This window comes from Sceloporus occidentalis, unplaced genomic scaffold (genome assembly GCF_023333645.1).
Source record: "Sceloporus occidentalis isolate IW3139 unplaced genomic scaffold, rSceOcc1.0.p SCAF_3, whole genome shotgun sequence".
Taxonomy (NCBI): Eukaryota; Metazoa; Chordata; class Lepidosauria; order Squamata; family Phrynosomatidae; genus Sceloporus; species Sceloporus occidentalis.
Window position 1 is genome coordinate 55,432,891 of NW_028316983.1, and position 19,268 is coordinate 55,452,158.

At 39.8% G+C, this 19,268-nt stretch overlaps 1 protein-coding gene across 1 annotated transcript in view; it reads right to left on the bottom strand.

The window, feature by feature from the left end:
• The window catches only part of MAPKAPK2 (MAPK activated protein kinase 2), a 113,985-nt gene that overhangs the window by 8,414 nt on the left and 86,303 nt on the right, over positions 1 to 19,268 (bottom strand). The window contains exons 2-4 of the mRNA XM_089514477.1: positions 10,514 to 10,653; positions 6,320 to 6,384; positions 4,275 to 4,354 (exon numbers count right to left, since the gene is read on the bottom strand). Of these exons, the coding sequence (XP_089370603.1) occupies positions 4,275 to 4,354; positions 6,320 to 6,384; positions 10,514 to 10,653 (285 nt within the window). The remainder of the gene's footprint in view (positions 1 to 4,274; positions 4,355 to 6,319; positions 6,385 to 10,513; positions 10,654 to 19,268) is intronic.

A 19,268-nucleotide genomic window follows, 5' to 3' on the forward strand; every position in this document is an offset into this window, starting at 1 on the left:
AGACTTTGCACTGGAACTGATACATCACAGTGAGAAGTAAAGTCTGAATCCCATGTGCTCATGTGCTTATGATAACAGGAACATATACTGCAATAGAGCCAAAGAAAACAAACTTATAATCCAATTTCACAGCCTTTGAACAAACAAGAACTTGTTTTCCTGGTGAGGGCATTTCACTCTGGAGAGGATGCATGCTTGCCACAGACCAAATAAGGAATGGCTTTAAGCTAGCTGATGTGCAATTATGTAACAAGCAAGGAAAGGGAATCTTGCGAAGCCCATTATGCTGCCTGGGGGGCTGTGAATTATCATTCCCACAATTAAGTCATTGCAGAGTCTTCCCACTCTACAAGGAAGTTGCTTTCTTTAAAACCAGGCTTTTGACACTTGGGAATGTCTTAAGCTATGACAGAGAATACAACATGATCTTGCAAATAAGGATATCCCAAGAGCCAATTCTGTTGTAAGGAACTATCTGTTGTAAATCATCTAGAATTCTTTCCAGATTCAAGAAACCTTTTTTGTCCATCCTGAGCAACTGTGTTAATTGGTGTTCTGCAATATGGTTGCAATGCAGGCTTCGCTCAGATGTCTAGGCTTAACTGAATGTTGCAGCCAGTGGTGACTCTTATAATGTGGTTCACGAGAATCATATGCAATCCTTCTAGAGTTTGTCAATTTCGATTGCCACTTCTTTCAGGAGCAAAAGCAGGATAATATACTTTGCTCATCATGTCAATAGAGACAGCAAAACAAGCACAGGATATTCAACTCAGGACATATTCACATGTCCCTCTTCACAGGTTTCCTCTATATGGGGGGGAAAAGGCATGGGAGATGGAGCAGGACCCACCTAGTCATCTGCATTGACAATATCCTGCCATTTAGTAGATGTAGCAACATCAATTAATATTGTTATTTATTTCATTTTCATGCTGCTTTTCTCCTAGGCAGCATAGAAAGGGACCCAAGGTGACTCACAAGACACAAACATTTTTTTAAAATTAAGGTAAGAATTTAAAAACAGTAAAAATCATCCAATTAAAACAGTATAAAATTAACATAAAACATTCAAAAAGTTAAAACATAACTAAAACACATACACACACCCATATAAAACCATTCTGTCATGATTCTTATGTTAAAAAGTCTCCCTAAATAAAAACATTTTTGCTTGCCAGCAAAAACAAAGCAGGGAGGGAGTCAGTCTAGTCTCCCATGGAAGGGAGTTCCAGAAGTTGAGAGCAGTCACCAAGCAGTTTCTCTTTCATGTTCCCACCAAGGGTGCCAGGGATGGTGATGGGAACAAAAGAAAGCCTTCCCCTGAAAATCCTAGGGCTCTAGCAGTTTCGTATGGGAAGATGCAGTCTTTCAAATAATCTGGGTCTAAGCTGTGTAGGGCTTTATAGGTCTTGACCAGCACTTTGAACTGTGCCTGGAAACAAACTGGTAGCCATTAAGCTGTTTTCCTTGTTGAAACAGCTTCACTGGCTACCAGTTTGTTACATCCTCCCTATAACTGGACCCTGTCAGCATTTTAGCTGTGGTGTTTTGAACCTTTTGAAGTTTCTAACAGTTTCCAAAGGCAGCCCCACATAGAGTGTGTTACAGTAGTCCAAATGGAATATAATCAAGATGTGTTACCATAGCCAGATCTGATAAAAGTGCCCCAGCTGAATTGTTGGTTTGATAAGGTACAGCTTTTAGGATTACTGAGGAAATCAGTGTACAAATCAAACATCTTTTGATGGAGTATAAACATGGAGGTGAATGGCTTATTATACCAACAATTGGAAGGAAATGAATATGGCACTTTGCTTAAATGTCTAAGAATGCTATGGTCTAAATTCACTAACTATTCCCGCCCAAAACATATTAACTGAAGCAATGGGATTTATGTTAAGTGTTGATTTACTAATTACCAACCAAGACAAGAAGTGTATTCATGTTGAGGACAATAGTTGGCTTTAGGGATGTAAATTCATTATACAGTGGTACCCCGGGATACGAATGCGCCAGGATACGAAATTTCCGGGTTACGAAATAAATTTACTTAAAAAAACTGTTCCGCGTTACGAAAGTTTTTTCGGGTTACGAAAAAACTTTTGGTGCTTTTCGGCGCGATTTCGCACCAAAAAGCGGCTTTCGCTATTAGCGCCAATGGGCATTTCGGCTAGCGAAAGTTTCCGGGTTACGAAAGCGGCGGCGGAACGAATTACTTTCGCAACCCGGGGGACCACTGTATCTCTATATATGGAGTACAGTGGCAGTTCTCAGTAAAAGCCAGACAGTGGGAATCTCTCTTGAACATTACTTTTTCAGGAAACTGAAGAGCACATAAACACTCAAAAAACTGATTTCTTATATCTCTAAGGCGGGATACAGACGGGCAAAAAGGGGTGTATTCATGACGTCATGAAGGTAGAGCCTTCAGACGGGCCTTACCTGAATGCCGCCATGAACACGCCCCCCGCACGCCCCAAGCGGGAAGAAGCGGCATTAAAAAGGTGCTGCTTTTCTCCGCTTCTTTTCCGTTTGATGCGCAGCTGCGCAGCTCCGTCTGTAAGCTGCTGCACCGGTACGTCAGAATTGCTACGCCGCTAATTTAAGTTGCCCGTTTAAAAGCTCCGTGTCTGCTGTGTCGCATAATGAGTCGGGGTCCTGGAACATGCGCAGTTTGCAGTCAGGCTTTAATTGCAGCGTCAGCTGCCATGCAGGTGTGGAAGCTGCAGCACAGCTGCAGCGCATTTTAAGGCTCGTAACCCTAACCCTAACCCTAACCCTAACCCTAGAGCAACATGTACGCATGCGCTGCTTGGAAAGTTTGGACTTTAAAGTGAACCCCTACACACATTCCTGTGCCATTTTCACCTAACAATAAAAAAACCCTAAAACTTTAAATATTTACATATGTACAAGGGAGGTGATGGGGGATGGCAGGGGACAGCGGTGGCAGCGGCGACAGCTGTGGCTGTGCATTGCAGATTCAGCAAGAGCGCGGGGACCAAAGGAGAGGAGGCATCTATGATGCTGGTGACACTGGCAAAGTGCAAGCGGACAAGGATGCCAACACCAGCTGATCACCAGCTGGCAGGAGACCACTATTGTTCTTGGGCAGAGCAGGGAAAAAAGTTTTAAAGGGGCTTGGGCACTTTAAATGTGCCCATAGGCTTTCTGCCGCCGCTGCTTAGCGCTGCAGCTGCGCAGCAGCGCATCCGCCAGCCGGCAAAGGAAAAAAAAAGCCCTGTTTTTGGCCGCCCGTGAGGAAGCTGCCTCTCTCTTTGCAGCGTCCTCCGAGGCGGCGGTTTGGAAACTCCGGGTCTGAAACGGCCCCAGGTGAGGCGTCTTCACTGCCTCCCATGTGGAAGCCCCATCTCCTGAGCCACGCCCCCGGGGCGGGCGGTCTGGAGGCTTCGTATTCAGCAGAATACACCTCCAAGACGTCTTCTCCTGCCCGTCTGTATCCCGCCTAAGTTTGGGGTAGGAAAATACAGTCAACTCTCTGTTTTCACGGGGGATCCGTCCCGGACCCGCCTGCGAAAATGGAAAGTCACATATATTCAAGCCCCTTAGGCTTAAATGGGGGTGCATGTCTGCGAGCAGCTGCGGGTGCACTCCTGGGGCATGTATCCCATTTTAATCCCCTCCATTTGCTCCTCATGAATAAGCAAGGGTCATGGATGTTAAGTCTGCGCAAACAGAGTGGCAACTGTACATATACTCCCTGGGAGCCAGTTTGCAACCCTCAAAGTCCCCCAGATTATTTTTCACTCAACAGAAAAAAAAAACCCTTCCCAAAATACCCAAATCACTAGAACAGAATGGCAATTTGGATCCACTGCCTCCTCCCCTGCTGCCCCCTTTCATCATGAAAATTGGTTGTACTGTATTTGGGCAATTCCTGGGACTGGAGGTGATGCATGAGCAAATGTATCAGTTACATCAATAAATTCGCAGCATCCTCTTCCTGTTGCGTAGTCAGCTATGTATAGCCATATCAGAGAGGAGGAGGAGGACATAGTCATTAAAGTTATATCAATCTCTTGCATATACTTTTAAAGTGATATGTCCAGTTTCCTCTGGGACAATAATGATGGGCTACATCCAATTTACCCCTGCCACTGCTAGTATTTCCATCTGTGAACAGGGAGGGGATTTCCCTTTTCCCATTGCACACCCGTCCTACCAATGAAGGAAACATATTAAATAGGATAATCAAAACACCCAAACAAGTACAATAATTTCTCTGTTCTGACACCTATTGCCAATAGTACCTTAACATCTCGGTGTGCGATGTTGATTGAGTGTAAATATTGAATGGCTTCTCCAATACTCTTCATTATTTCAGAAGCCTCTGAATGAAAGAAAGAAAGAAAGAAAGAAAGAAAGAAAGAAAGAAAATAGATCACTTTTCCCCATTACTAAACAGGCAACATCTAACACAGAAAGATACTAGAGAGCCAAGTCACAAAATTTACTGAGTACATTTTTGAAGAAAACATTACAAGAAACATGAAGCCACCACTGAAAATGCAAGTCCTGGCATGGAAGGGAAGAAGGGAATATGACATGTGACTTCCAACTTCAGTACAAGTTCCATGTCTCTTGTATTTTTTTTCTAAACATTTAAACAAAGTATACCTTGTCTTGACATTAACACATAGCACACTTCCTTGCCTTTGTTCCACACTGTTGGCTATTGCTGGAATGGAAGGTAAGATAAAGCCAGTTGTTCTATACAACTGCTTAATTCAGTCGATCTTCAACCATGATTCAGAAGATCAGATATAGAGCTTGGAAAAGCTACTTTTCAGAATCCACTAGCCATCAAGGCCATTGCTATACTGGCCATATGAATCTGGGACTGCAATCCCCCAACATTAACTTTCCCAAGCTCTGGATCAGAAACAAGCTCCCAGGCTATGTGCCCCCTCAAAAAACCCTTTTATTTTATTTTCAATGCTATTCACACTTTATCGTGCTTCCCAAATCAGCAAACTATATATTAAGAACTTGCCCAGAACCCGAAACCAACTGAAATGCCCCTCCAGTTCCAATGGCATGGCAATGTGCAGGAATTCATGTTCAGCACAAACATAAAGGGAAAAGATTAACTACAGTCTGGCAATTCAGACATTGTGGGGAGCTTTGGCTAACAGGGATCCAACAAGCCTGTGGGTCTTCTAGAATCCAGTCCAAGGTAGGCAGAAAGTAGATTAAGATCTCTTTGTGTACCACTGAGCAGGCAGGCATGGGCTGCATGACAATAGCAAAGCAACTCTCCCCCTTCTAAGTCAGCTTAATAATAATAATAATAATAATAATAATAATAATAATGTTTATTTATATACCACTTTTCCAAATTAGATCAAAGCTTGTTGGAATCCCATGAGAATTCTGATATAGATTCATACTTGTACTTTTAACTTTTGTGTATTTTAATACTGCAGGATGCACTGACTATTTTTGTAAGAAAAGGAAATCTAATAAATTGAAATAATTGTCATCACTGTTATTGTTGTTATGGCTCATGGAGTGTAATGGGTAATTGGCTTCAAGCCCTGAGCCAACCCATTAGAACCAATTCCAACCCCAGCCCCATTTCCTACATTGTTGTTGTTGTTGTTGTTGTTTTCCATATGTTTACATGGCACTTTACATAATGAGCTAGCAAAATAAAAAAAATAAAAAAATCAGCCCACAGTATACAGTCAAAGAGTGAAAAGCAGGAAATTATAAAATTAACAACGTAATTCTAAAACAATAAACTATAAAACAATACGCCATAAAACACATTATCAACCATCAGAATCAGGGTGTAAGTTGGAAAGCTTCCCTAAACTAGTACAAACCCCTTCAGCTTGATGAATCTCAGGGTTACTAGTTTTTCAAAAAAGTAGATCCAACAAACCTGAAGTCTGCCCATGCCATGTCTCTAAATCATGCCATGGTGTATGAACTGACTGTGTATGAACTGAGTTATTACCCACTTCTGCTGTTAAAAGATAGTCTTTTGCCTGATGTCTTATAAGAGCCTGTACAGACAGGCCAAAATAAAGCTGCTTCGGGTCACTTTGGAGGTATGCTGTTTAAATTATGTATGCGTCCTAAGAGGCCGGAAGCTGCGCCAAAGCCACACTCCAGACCTAAAGACTTCCAAACAGCATACTTCCAAAGTGACCCAAAGCAGCTTTATTTTGGCCTGTCTGTACAGGCTCATAATACAATCTTCAGACTCAGTCCCATATGCTACAAGACAACACGATTTGTACAGCAAATTCTTGTTAAACTTTGAGAAACATGTGGTATCCCTTCATACCTCTTTCTGTGAAAGCTTGGTCTCCTCTGTCTTGAATTCGACTGAAGAGTTCCCCACCATCCAAACTAGAAATTGCAAACAAGAACATTTACAATACAAGTTATTCCCTAAGAAAACCACAAAACTATCAGCACATTTCTTTGCTTGAGCCTCAAGTGTACTCTTCTCCTGGGCTTTGTTTGTGTCAGATCTAAGATCTTGGGGGCTCAGATTGCCTTAAGTGTGTGCAGGGATGTAGCCAGGATTCTAGGAAGGGGGGGGGGGGGGTCCAGACTAAGTTCCACCATTATAATGGGGCTTGGGCACAGCGGCGCAGCAGCACGCACCATTCATTTTTCTAATGGAAGGGGGGGTCCGGACCCCAAGAACCCCCCCCCTTGGCTACGTCCCTGGTGCAACTGAGGTAGTAAATACAGTCAGCATCTATCTCAATATGTTTGAGACTACCACAACAATGGGATGCTAAAATTTAAGTAAACTGTTAACTTCACTTACAACACTGAAAAACTGTTCAGACTTCTTCCAACCAAGCAGTAACAAAGACAAATGCAAAAGATCATTAATAAATATAACTGAAAGATCAGAATAGCAACAAAAAGGTAACCAGCCTGTAGTTGATTACAAGTGAATTATCCAGAAAAAGATATTCAGGGTAGATTAATGCATTTTAGCCATACAGCAAAATTCAACAAAATACAAAACCCAGAAAACAATTATGCCTTTATTGAAGCAATTAAAAAGTACAAAATACATCATGCAAGCTTTTCAGGCAAAGATATTTTAGAATCATACAGAGGAGAAAAGTGATGATGACAGAGACACAAGACTAAATTTTATCCCATACATGGGGACAAAGGACAGGGCCTTCTCAGCTGTAGCACCCGGTTGTGGAGGCCTAACTGGAGCACCATGTTAAAATCTAAAACCCAAGTGTCTGAAGTCAGAGGTAATATCTGAGACAAAATGTAGGCCTGTGACTCTAACATTGTGGATTTTGAATTTTGTTGTATCCAAACAAAGCAAAACATATATACACCCATCCTATGTGAACACAAAAAAGAAGTGGACTCTGTCACTAAAAAGGAAGTGCTAATATGTGACAATTTTTCAAACAGCTCTTCAAGGAGCAGCTTTGGCTACACATTCTCTCTTATCCAGATGTTTTAGCTCATAAATCTGGGGCTCTGACGTTTCCTATAAAATTAGGTTTCAACTCTGGGAAGGCACTAACAGTAAGCAATGGTGGTAGGTGGCTCCCATGTTAGTGAAGCAGTGGATCTGGTCTGGGTTTTAGTCTGAATTTTAATAAAGCTATCCAAGGTGCTGGAAACTCTCAGGGGATATCTCCAGAGTGGACTCACTGCCCAGTGACACAGAAGCTATCAACACTGTGACAGACCCTTTGCTTCTCCACAATAAGTCTAGTGCCCTGTGCCTACCACAGTATCTAACTGGACTAACTCTGAGAAGCAGAGGTAAGAGAGCCGGTATTCACAGTGATTCTGCTCCTGCTCCTGTCTATAGGAACAGTTACAGAAAGTAGCATTGGGGAAATTCAACCAAACCCACTGTTATTAAGTTGTGGGTTCCATATAGTTTTATTTCTATGCCTTTGCATCTATATGACACTAATGAGTAGATGGGTTGGATGCCAGCAGTTTGCTGATCACAATCAGCTGCATTTCTTTTTGCCATCAGATTTGGTTGAGGTTGTTCAGGTCCTGAATCAGGGTATAGGTGGCTTGCTGAGGGCCAATACACTGAAGCTGAATTCAACTCATGTTGTGGTTTTGTGGATCAGTAATTCCCATATTTGAGAATCCAGAATCCATCTTTGTCATACTGGAAGCCCAGGCAACTAGTATTACACACAAAATCTTCACTGGTGATGGGAACATCTTATAGAAAGCACATGACATGTATTTCAATGAAATTGCACTGGCTTCAATATGCTACCAGTATGCTTAGAATGATAGTCAAAGCGCTAAATGGATTAGGTTCTAAGTACTTGAGGAAGTGCTTCTCCCTGTATATAAATGTCTGTATATTAAGAACTGTGAAGGACAGGGGACTCCTCTGTCACCCACTGTTAAGAGTGATACACCACAAGGAGACATGAGAAAGGGCCTTCTGAGGTGTAGCACTCTGTTCAAAACCCGAATGTTTGAAGTTTTGTCATCGTGGCATGGTTTTTGGACTGAAGGTTCTATTTTCATTGTATTGGATTGTTCTTTATTGTGTAAAATTATTTCAATTGTTTTCAAGTTGATTGCACCCCACTTTTGGATATTCAATTATAGTGCAGATAAGTAATGTTTGAATAAAACAAAACAAAATATACATAACAGCCATGTTGGATCAGTCTAAAGCCACACCTAGTCCAATATCCTGTTCATATACTGGCTAATCTGTTGCCTACAGGAATCCTGCCAGCAAAACATACATGTGACTACACCCTCCACCTTACACTTCCTAGCAAGTGACATACAGAGGTATATTGTGTATCACAGTAAATAAACTGCTTTAAAACAAAAGCCATTTCTAGCTCAAGTTATACATACAGAATGCCCTCTTTAAATGTTCTTCTTAACATTAGAGTGGCTAGCATTTGGAGTGCCACATGTTGGCTCACAACTTCCATTATCCAACACCAGTACAGGCAAGTACAGTCCATAAACATCTAGAGGACCCATAAGTCCTCCAAGCCTGCTTTAAAACTTCTGATAGAAGGAGGCTTGCAGATTTCTGTCACAAGTTGACACTATTCTCTCCAAAGCTGCTGCTGCAGACAGATCCAGGATTAAGGGATAAGAAAGTCTGGGAATGGAGAATGGTGATGGACCTTTGCCATAAGAAATGCTTTAACTCAGAACATAATTTGCCCTTTTCTTCCTGATAGGGCTATCTTTTAGCTATGTTGGAACCAGTAGTTCTCACTGTTTCAAAAAGTGATTTTGTTCCAATTATTTTATAATTGTATGTTTGTTGTTGAGATGTGTTTCCAATTTGTTTTTGACTTATAGCAACCCTATCACAGGGTTTTCTTGGCAAGTTTCTTCAGTGTGGGTTTGCCATTGCCATGCTTTGAAGCTGAACGAGAGCCCAAGGCCACACAGTGGGTTTTCATGCTCAAGTACCTTGCCAAAATGTAGACTATCCATGTTTAATAAAATAAGTTTATAAAACAAATTATCCCTGCCATCCATGAATTTAAGCAAAACTAATAAACTTTTTTTTAATTATTATTAAAATTTGGAATGTTCCACTCAAGAGATACATGTAGAAATCAGGAAATTAGTAAATTTAGTTCTTTATCCTGCTTCACACACTGCAGTTAGTTTATTTATTTAAATAAAAGCTCTTAAAACCTAAATCAGCTTAACTAAACAAGGAATGGACTTTAAGAGTAGCCACATGGCCAGAAGGAGGAGGTGCCAGCCTGCAAGAAATATCCATCCAAACCATCTGAACTTAGAACAGAAACAGCAAAATGCAGGCCTATGACTAACACCTTCAATTTCTTTCTCCTGTATAGTTTTTAACACCTTGCCTGATGAAGAAGCCAGCAGCGCTTCAAAAGCTTGTAACATGCATAGTGTGCATGTTGGTTGTCCCAATAAAGGTATCTCAGTTTGGTGGACTTTTGATGTTACTGGATTTGCTATATGGCCAATACGGCTATCTCTGTATGTTTAGGACAGTTATGATTAGAAAGAACCACTTGATACAGTAACCTTTTCATGAGGGAATAGATCCAATGTTCTGGATTTAAATACAGATTCTTGAGGATAAGAATGTCACATAGGGGCTCACACAGAATCATTTTTAAGAGGGAAAGCATGACACTAATCCTCCTTTGCATTACCCTCCCACCCTGAGGCCTGCCATTAGCAACAGAACAATACACATGCAAATCACTCCTGCTTTCCCAGGTCACACAGTATATATACACCCAACTCCTTTCGAGGCAAGCATTCTCTGAAGATGCCAGCCACAGATGCTGGTGAAACGTCAGGAAGAAACTCTTCCAGAACATGGCCAGATAGCCCGAAAAACCCACAAAAAACTATGGAGGCTGGCCATGAAAGCCTTCGACTTCATATTTCCTTGTTATTATAACTTCTAAGTTTTGGATGGTGCCAAAGTAGAATAAACTACACTGCCTGCTTTGTCCCAACAGTCAGCAACACTCACCATTCCATGACTATCAGGAGACATTTTCGACCCTGGTAAAGGTTTTCATAGACGTCTATAATCTTCACAATATGAGCACACTGAGATGCTCTCCAGTGAAGCTCCACCTCCCTGCGAGCTTTTGGACAATCTTGCAGCATCTGGAAAAGGAAAAGGACCTGTAAGACTTTTTTCTCCCCTTTGCTTCAGCTAGCCCAGTTGCTTCTATAAACTTTTTGACTAAGAATTAACATCTTGATCAGAATAACTGACCTACTTCAGGAAAAACTTCAGAAGAAGTTGACTTACCATTTTGGAATCTGGATTTCCCACAATTTGTCAAATGAATACATTTTTTAATGTAGCATGATTTATAGATGTTTATATTTATCACATTCACAACAGTAAGACATATCAGAATTCCCATTTAACAGAATGGGAAGTAAGACAGAGTTCCCAAGACCCAAATAGTCGGTTTACAGATGGCAAGGCATCTGAACACAGGTCTCTTGGGTCTGAGAATCATCTTGGATAGAACACAACACTGGCTCAATGAAACCAATTTTCCTGAGATCACTTTTATAGTTTGCATTCCCCCCCCCCCCATAGCAATCCCATAACACAAACCCTTTCAGCTATGTATCAGCTATTTAAATTATTCATGACAAGTGATTAACTTACAATAAATGAACAAAATCTAATCCCACTGTTAATACTGAACATTCTGTGCTGTCATTAGATTTCCCTTCTTGAAACAGCTTCATAGGTCCATTTCCAAGTACAATTAAAATCCTATTTATGATCTATAAAGCCTTATATGACTTAGGTCGTGTCCATCTGAAACGTCCATGCCTCCCCCCATAAGCCAGCCCCAAGTCTTATAATCTTTGGAAGAAGGCTGTCTCTCACTCCCACCAACTTTACAGTCTCATCTGGTGAGGATGCAGGAGATAATTTTGGTGTTGGCTCCTAGGAAAAATAATTCTCTCTGAATGGAGTCCCTTCTATGCTTTCTTTTTGCTGGCAGGCAAAGACTTTTATTTAACTGAAACAGTCCTTCAGCCTTTACTTGGCTAGGGCAGAAGGAACTTTTTAATAGAGTGTACTGATATTTATTACACTTTAAATGTGTTTTAATCAGACTGCTTACTTTTGTATTATATATTCTTGTTTTAGGTTATATTGTAAGCTGCCTTGTGTCCTATTTTGAGAGAAAGGTGGGATGTAAATTAAAAATAAGTAAGTACGTTAAATTAAAAATAAGTAAGTAATTTCCCACCCTATTATCTCCTAGCTTCTCAAGCAGGTACTACAAAAGGCAGGTAAAAGATGGTTTAAAGCCCTGTGATCTTCAAAAACATGCTGGGATTTGAATTAGTTTTGTCAAAAGACATGTGTACAGTTGGCAACTCAAGAAATTTTCAGAGGAGGTTGCCTCCAAAACCTTTAAACCAGTGGTTCTCAAATGGTGGAGGAGGACCCCCAGAGGAGGTGCAAAAGTTATTCAAAGGAGATGCGAGACCTGGAGGCTTTGATCCCTCCTCCTTTTCCCAAACTTTTTTATGTGTAAAATTTACACATAAAAGAGTTGAATACTGAATTTACTTAAATAAAACTGTTCTAATATGAATGATGCCACTTCCTTATAAAATGTTAAAATATGAATATACATGAATGTGCAAATGAAAATATGCACATTAAATAAACAAAATATTTTTATTTATATACTATGTCAGAGGGTGTGTGTGATGTCTGCATGTAGATGTAAAAGGGGGTCCAAAGAGTACAAAGTGTGAATGTTATTCACATCTGCCATCTTGTGGTGCAGGAGTGAAAATCAAGCACTTTGGTCTATGAGGGCCAGAGCACTCCAGATGAATGCTATCCGCAGTCAAGGGTTGGGTCAGACATGCACATTCCAGCATGAATGTAATCTGAACAAAACAAACTGAACAAAACACACTGCAGAAATAATCCAGTCTTAGACCACTTTAACTGCCCTGGCCCAATGCTAGGGAATTCTGGGAACTGTAGTTTTATGATACATTTAGCCTTTTCTATCAGAGAGCTCTGGCCCCATAATAAACTACAAATCCCAGGATTACCCATGCTCATTATAGCAACCAGGTTGGCCTGATGCAAAAGAGGACAGGATTCCTGCACCTTTTGACAGGTGAGAAGAATTGAGAATAGTTTATCATACATGCCAGACTTGCTTAAATTCCACCATCAACACACCTCTCAAAAGTGCAGAAGCTCGTCCTCTTTTGCATCTGTTCATCCTGACTGGAACCCTACAGTAACCAAACCCCCCATAAGAAAGCTACAGTGCACACAGGAAATAGTTTGCACTAGGAACAGAGTGCTCATGATAGAAAACATTGTGACTTGATACTTCTTGTCTTGGATGCCAAAGGGTACATTTTCACTTCAGGTGCTTCTGGTTCTATTTGTACCAGACCTCCAATGCTTCATTGTGCCAAGGCATTAGAATCATGCATAGGTCATGCCGGAGATGCTTTCTCCTTTGTTTGCTACTGGATTACAGCAGATACTGGATTACAGCTTCCATTCATCTGATTCAGCTCTTTATGCCATGTCATTTAATGATGCTTCAGGCATCTTAAAGAAAGGCTTTGTGGAGAAATGAGTAAATAAACTGGAAACTCAGTGATGGATCTGAAAAATGTAAAACTAACAGTCCAGTTATAACCATTATGTGCTTTGGAGGTAGGACAAAAACACAAAAATATCAGGATAGTTTAACACCTAAAGGGTTAAATGAAAACCAGTCCTTGGAATGTTTCATTTACTTAATTAGTCACAATGTGCTGTCAATTAAGGTCAACCAACATTGCTCCTGTGCCTAACTCCCTCATCAGAGCTACAGCAACATATACAAAGCTATTGCAGGATTCAGATAACACATCTTAGAACTAAGAAAATAAACATCTGTGAAAAAGAAAAAATACTGGTTGATTTGCATGCTGTTGGTAAGTTGTTTGTTTGTAGAAATAATATTTCTTTTTAATTATAATTCAAAGAGGAACTGTAATGAAGAGAACATGTTTGCAGAATGAAGAAAAACATTGGTAAGGACAAGGACATTCCTGTTTGAAGTGAAAAGTGTTGGTAAATAGTTTGGTTGTATAAATAGTATTTTTGTTCATGATTGAAGGAGGCATGGTGGTATACCTACCATAGTTAATTCAGAGAATTTGTTTGCAAATAAGGATTGAAGAACTACGAAACAGTTCGATAACGGATTTGCCATCTCTCTCCATGTGTTTTCTGTACTACATAGAATTCCTGCCATACATCCCATATTAACTTTGTGAAGGATTTTTTTTTAAGAATTTTGAATAGTAATTTGTTATTGCAGTATGACATGATACCACCATTTTTGGACTTCTGTAATGTATATACATAGAATATCCATATCATAAAACATAGTTTTATGAGTATACAAAAAGTTCTGTCATTGTTATTCCATTGTTCTTTTATTTGTGATACTGTAATTGAGGTGGATGCTGACTTTTTTCCAGTTATAACCATGCCTAGTAATCCCATGGGCATTAATCCATGACACCTCAATTAACTGACCAAACTGTGATGTTTATCACACTATACTCTTAAAGTGCTACAATTCCAGTTTGACTCCTCTAGCTGCCTCCTGCTGCATTCTGGGATTGGCAGTTTTAAGGAGGGGTATTTAGAATTCTCAGGCACAGAACTTCTCTGCCTGAGAATTCTAAATACCCCTCCTTAAAACTGCAAATCCCAGAATGCAACAGGAGGCAGCTAGAGGAGTCAAACTGGAATTGTAGCACTTTAAGAGTATAGTGTGATAAACATCACTGTGTTATATTAAATCTGATGGAAGGAAGCCTGCATGTTTCATTCCCCACAACTAGTTCTTGAAAAGGAATATTCCGACTGTGGAGTTATTATCCCCAGCCCCCTTTGCTTCTGTTTCAGAGCTATCAATGAACCATGATTTGGCTAAAATAGGGGTGGGATGATCAGAGACTCATGAATTTTGTTAAAGCCGTCCTCTAACATCCTCCCTTAATTTAATTCTTTTGAAAATGTGGAGGCTGGCAAAGCTTTTCTGTACAACGTTCTTCAAAACTTAGAAAAGTTAGCTTTGTAATAAAAGGTAACTCTGCTCACTTATGCAGACAGCTAACATTCACAAACCTTGAAGCAATAACTAGATTCTAGTAAGAGGAGAACTAATACGTTCTGGACACTAATAAGCAGGAAGAAAGGTGCTTGCTATAGCAGTAGTCTTCTCTGCAGATCACTAATGCATTGGAAATTATCTGTTTTGTATGCCAACTTCATTATAGGGCCTATTTTGCCACCCAGTGGCAGAGATTAACCCACATGTCTGATGCCCCAAATTAGAGGAAAATCTTCTCTTCCTCAGACTAACAACATTGAGGTCAGATTAGGACCAGGAAGGTCAGAGTTCAAATCTCCCACTCAACCATTTAGTTCAGATAGGCATCCTGGGTCAGTAGTTACAATATTCTGAATAACAGGTTGCACTTTGTAAAATATGATCATCTGTGTGTATTCAAATTGCAAATGGGCTTTGGCCAAAAGTCCATTCAGTCCCACATTCTGTTTGCCACAAGGGTCAACCAGATCCCTATGGAAAGCACACAAGGAAGACATGAGAGGAAGGTCACTTTGTCATGTCCCTCCAACTCACAGTTATTTTTCCCTCAGTGACTCTTTCTGATCCTGACAGTGGTGCCCACTGACAAATTCCTGCAGGACGAAGCTAATTTTTGTTTGGAGCCAAGTTGGTGGCCATCACCACAACTTCAGGCAATACATTGCACAAATTATCTATAAACGTAATACTTAAGTTGGGAAAAAGTACTTCCTCTCCCCTCCTCCTTTCTCTCTCTCTCTCTCTCTCTCTCTCTCTGTGCCCTAAATGTTCTTGGTATTCAACTTCAGTCTGTGGCTTTGGCTTTAGTGTTGCAAGAAAAGAAGAAAAACTTTCTCTGTGTCCGTTTTCTTCATAAGTAGTATATTTTTATAAACCACTGTCAAGCCTTCCTCTACCTGCTCCCCTCCAGATATATTAAACTACAACACTCATCAAAATGTAATCTGATCCTGGATTATGGAAAATGTAGTCCAATAAAAAACCAGGTGCTATAGGCTATATTTCAGAGGAAGAAACTGGCAAACCTAACTCTTGAGTATTGCATGCCTAAGAAAACCCTATAAAATTATAGGATCACTATAAGTCAACAGGTGACATGAAAGAATGTATAAACACACACAGTCCAACATATATGGAGGGATATTAGGTTGAGGAAAGTTGCTCTGCCACATCCCTCCATTCCTCATGGAGGGGATTAGAAATCCCAAATGTTTCCCATACACCATTGATTCACACAATGACAATCCCATTTCCAGCTTCTGGATCATTTTAATTGCTCTTTGTGGATTTCTTCCAGCTCTGAATTACACCCATACACATGCAAGAGTAGTCACCTTACTATTTTACTACAGAGTATGTCATCCCTCTTCTTGAATAGGAATGTTTTCGCCTTCTCCAGTAGGAGGAGCTCTTTGCTTTAAACAAGATCACTTTCTTTTCCAAAGGAAATGCTTCTCAGCCACTCTCACATTTGTGTGTAACCAACAGTCTATTACCCTGTTTGGGAGCACAAACAAGACAGAGTTAATTATATGCTTCAGGCTTGTAAATACAGACCATTAAGGTGTCTAAATTTGAAGCTGTTGCCCTCCACCTAATGGAGTTTAGATTGGATGCAAATCTCTTCACATTCATGGCCCTGGATTTCACTGTGTACTCTTCTAACAGCAATTCACAGAAGGGCAATTTTACACATCTTGAGACAAGGCATTAAAGAAAAGCCCTTTCTCATACACTTAAAAGGGTGAAAGTGGTCTTATACCCACCCATGTTTTATTGCTGTTTTTTTTAAAGTATGTTTTTATGTTTTTAATTCCACACTGTTTAATTGTATTTTAAGGGGGTGGGTGGGTTGAGGGTTTGGACTGTATATTTTAACTTTGTAAGCCACCCCGATTGCTTTGTGTAGAGAGGCGGGATATCAATAAATTTTATTATTATTATTATCAACTGCCTTCAGGTTGAGTTTGACTATGAATGAGAGACTTCCAAGTGACCTTATCTTCAACTGCACTGCTCAATTCTTGCAGTTCATGGCCATGACTTCTCTGATTGAATTTATCCATCTGGTATGTGGTCTTCCTCTTTTCCTATTGCCCTCCACTTTAGCAGTCCATGGTATTTGCAGAACTCCTCTCCAGTACCACATCTGATTTTCTTACTATCAGCTTTTTTCAATGTCCCACCCTTCACAGTCATACATACATAGAAATGGAGAATAATATGGTATGCACCATCCTAACTATAGTATTCAGTTATATATCTTTAAACTTCAGGATCTTGTCTAGCTCCTTCCGAGTCTTCTTTTGATGTCTTCACTGACATCAGCATCTACTTTAAAGTTGTATGGATCACCTGTGGTCGTTATTTAGGTAGAGCACAAATATGTTAACAGCCACTTCCTGATCAACTGTTGAAATCATGAATTTTGACTTTTCTCTATTGCTATTTTGAAAGCCTGGCAACACCTGTCAAGATGCAAAATTATAAAAACTGTACTTCAACCAAACAATAGCATAAACAGCAAGGAAGTGTCCAACCTAAGGTATCAGAAGAGTAGATGCAATATTACAGCAACATGCATCACGAACCCATGCAGATGAATTCAGAGACATAGCCATGTTAATTTGGAATATCAGTACGCACAGGTATTTTGTAGCACCTTTGAGACTAACTGTGCGAAAGAAGTTGTAGTAACAGCTTTTGTAGACATGGTCTACTTCCTTAGATGCATGGAATGAACTGATGATAAGATTGTACGAATAGCCATGGAAATGCAAATTCAAATTCAGTTTCAACTATGTTCCTTGAAGGACAAAAGCAGGGGGAAAGATGTTACCTGAAGCCAGGTTGGGTGGATGACCATATGAATGGTGGCGGAAATGTTGGAATGTGGTGTGTGCAGGCTGGGAACTGGAAAGAAAATACATTAAACTGGCTAAGAGCATCCATTATTGTAATAATAATAATAATAATAATAATAATAATATGTGTATGTTTCCAGGAAGCCATTGTTTTTGTTCAACCCACAGTTGATGGATTGGAGTTTGTGAATATATTCTAGCTTAGCTGTTTCTCTTTTCAAAATTCCTTTGTAGTTTTGGTTGTGGTTGTTCTTGTTGTGTAAGGATCTGAGGTCAGAGATGGAATGCATTCTGCTACAGGTTTTTGTGCACTGAATATTCACATTTCTAATATGTGATTTATGTCCACTTAGCCTTTGGCGCAGAGACTGACCTGTTTGCCCAATATAGAGTGTTGAAGGGCATTCTTGACAAAGGATGGCATATATCACATTACAGGACGAGCAAGTGAAAGTGATGATGAAGTAATGGTTGCTATTAGCCAACTTAGTCCTCTCAGTTTATGTCAGTGAAACAGTGAGAATATTGTCCATCCACCCTCCCCTTTTCTACAAATGCTCAAACCCTTCAGGCAGTATGGTGCAGTCCAACAATATACAGCTTTTTTTCCTCAGTTCTTTCTCAAGGAACTGTATCATCTCTGGGACTTGCATAATGGGCTATCAAAGGAGGATTTGTTGTTGTTCGCATCAACATTTCCCTACCCTTAGAGAAAAGCTGAGAAAGGGTGTTTTAGCATTAAAAACAACTGGCAAAAGGCCTACTTTGCACTGAGGCAGTGAGCCTGTGTCTAGGGTGTAGCCTAAATTATGGTTGCAGAAGATAGGGGCTCACATAACTATATCTCAGTGCAGAAACTAAAAACTCCCTCCACATAGAAAATAGCATGTCAGCTATCATATGATATGATTTTTTCGGGTGGAGGATGATGCCACATGAACTCTTTCCTGCATTTTTTTTTGGGGGGGGTGTGAGATAAAAGTACAGATACAGGTTTATTACTTGGGAAATAAGCAGATTAAAAGCTATAGTAACTATTATAACAGATATAGTAGTTATAATGGTATCACACTACTATAAGTCTATAGTCTAGACATACCTGTATCTATGTCAAATGCCACATGAACCAAATAGAGCAATGTGTTTTGACACACATTGAGAAATTTCCTCAACCATAGAAACCCACTGGGTGACCTTGGCCAAGTCACACTCTCTCAGCCTCAGAGGATTGCAATGGCAAACCTCTCAACTAATCTTCCAAGAAGGCACCATGATATGGGCACCTTAGGGTCACCATAAGTCAGTTAAAGTGGAACTAAGATGCTTTAATTATGTCAAGTGAAAAGGCTCCTGATTATTTAGATCAGATAGTTAATAAAGTTTTAAAACTTTAAGAAAGCAATGTTTTTATATGTTTAGGAAAATGTTAAATGCAATGTTTTTGTTAGTTTGCTATTTTTATTTAAACTGGATTTTAAACACTTTTAGACTGTTTTAAATCACTGTTATTTTGAATACGATACTTTAATAGTTTTTTTTAATAATAATGTTTTAATCTATGCTTTGATATACAGCTTGCGTCCCATGTTGAGGGAAGGTAGAATATAAAACAAATATATATGAAGGAGATCTAAAGGCATTACAAAATGTGTTTGATACACCTAGAACTATTTCTGTTGTATCTTTATGTTGACCTGCTTGCTTTTTTTGTCAGAACACTTGATAG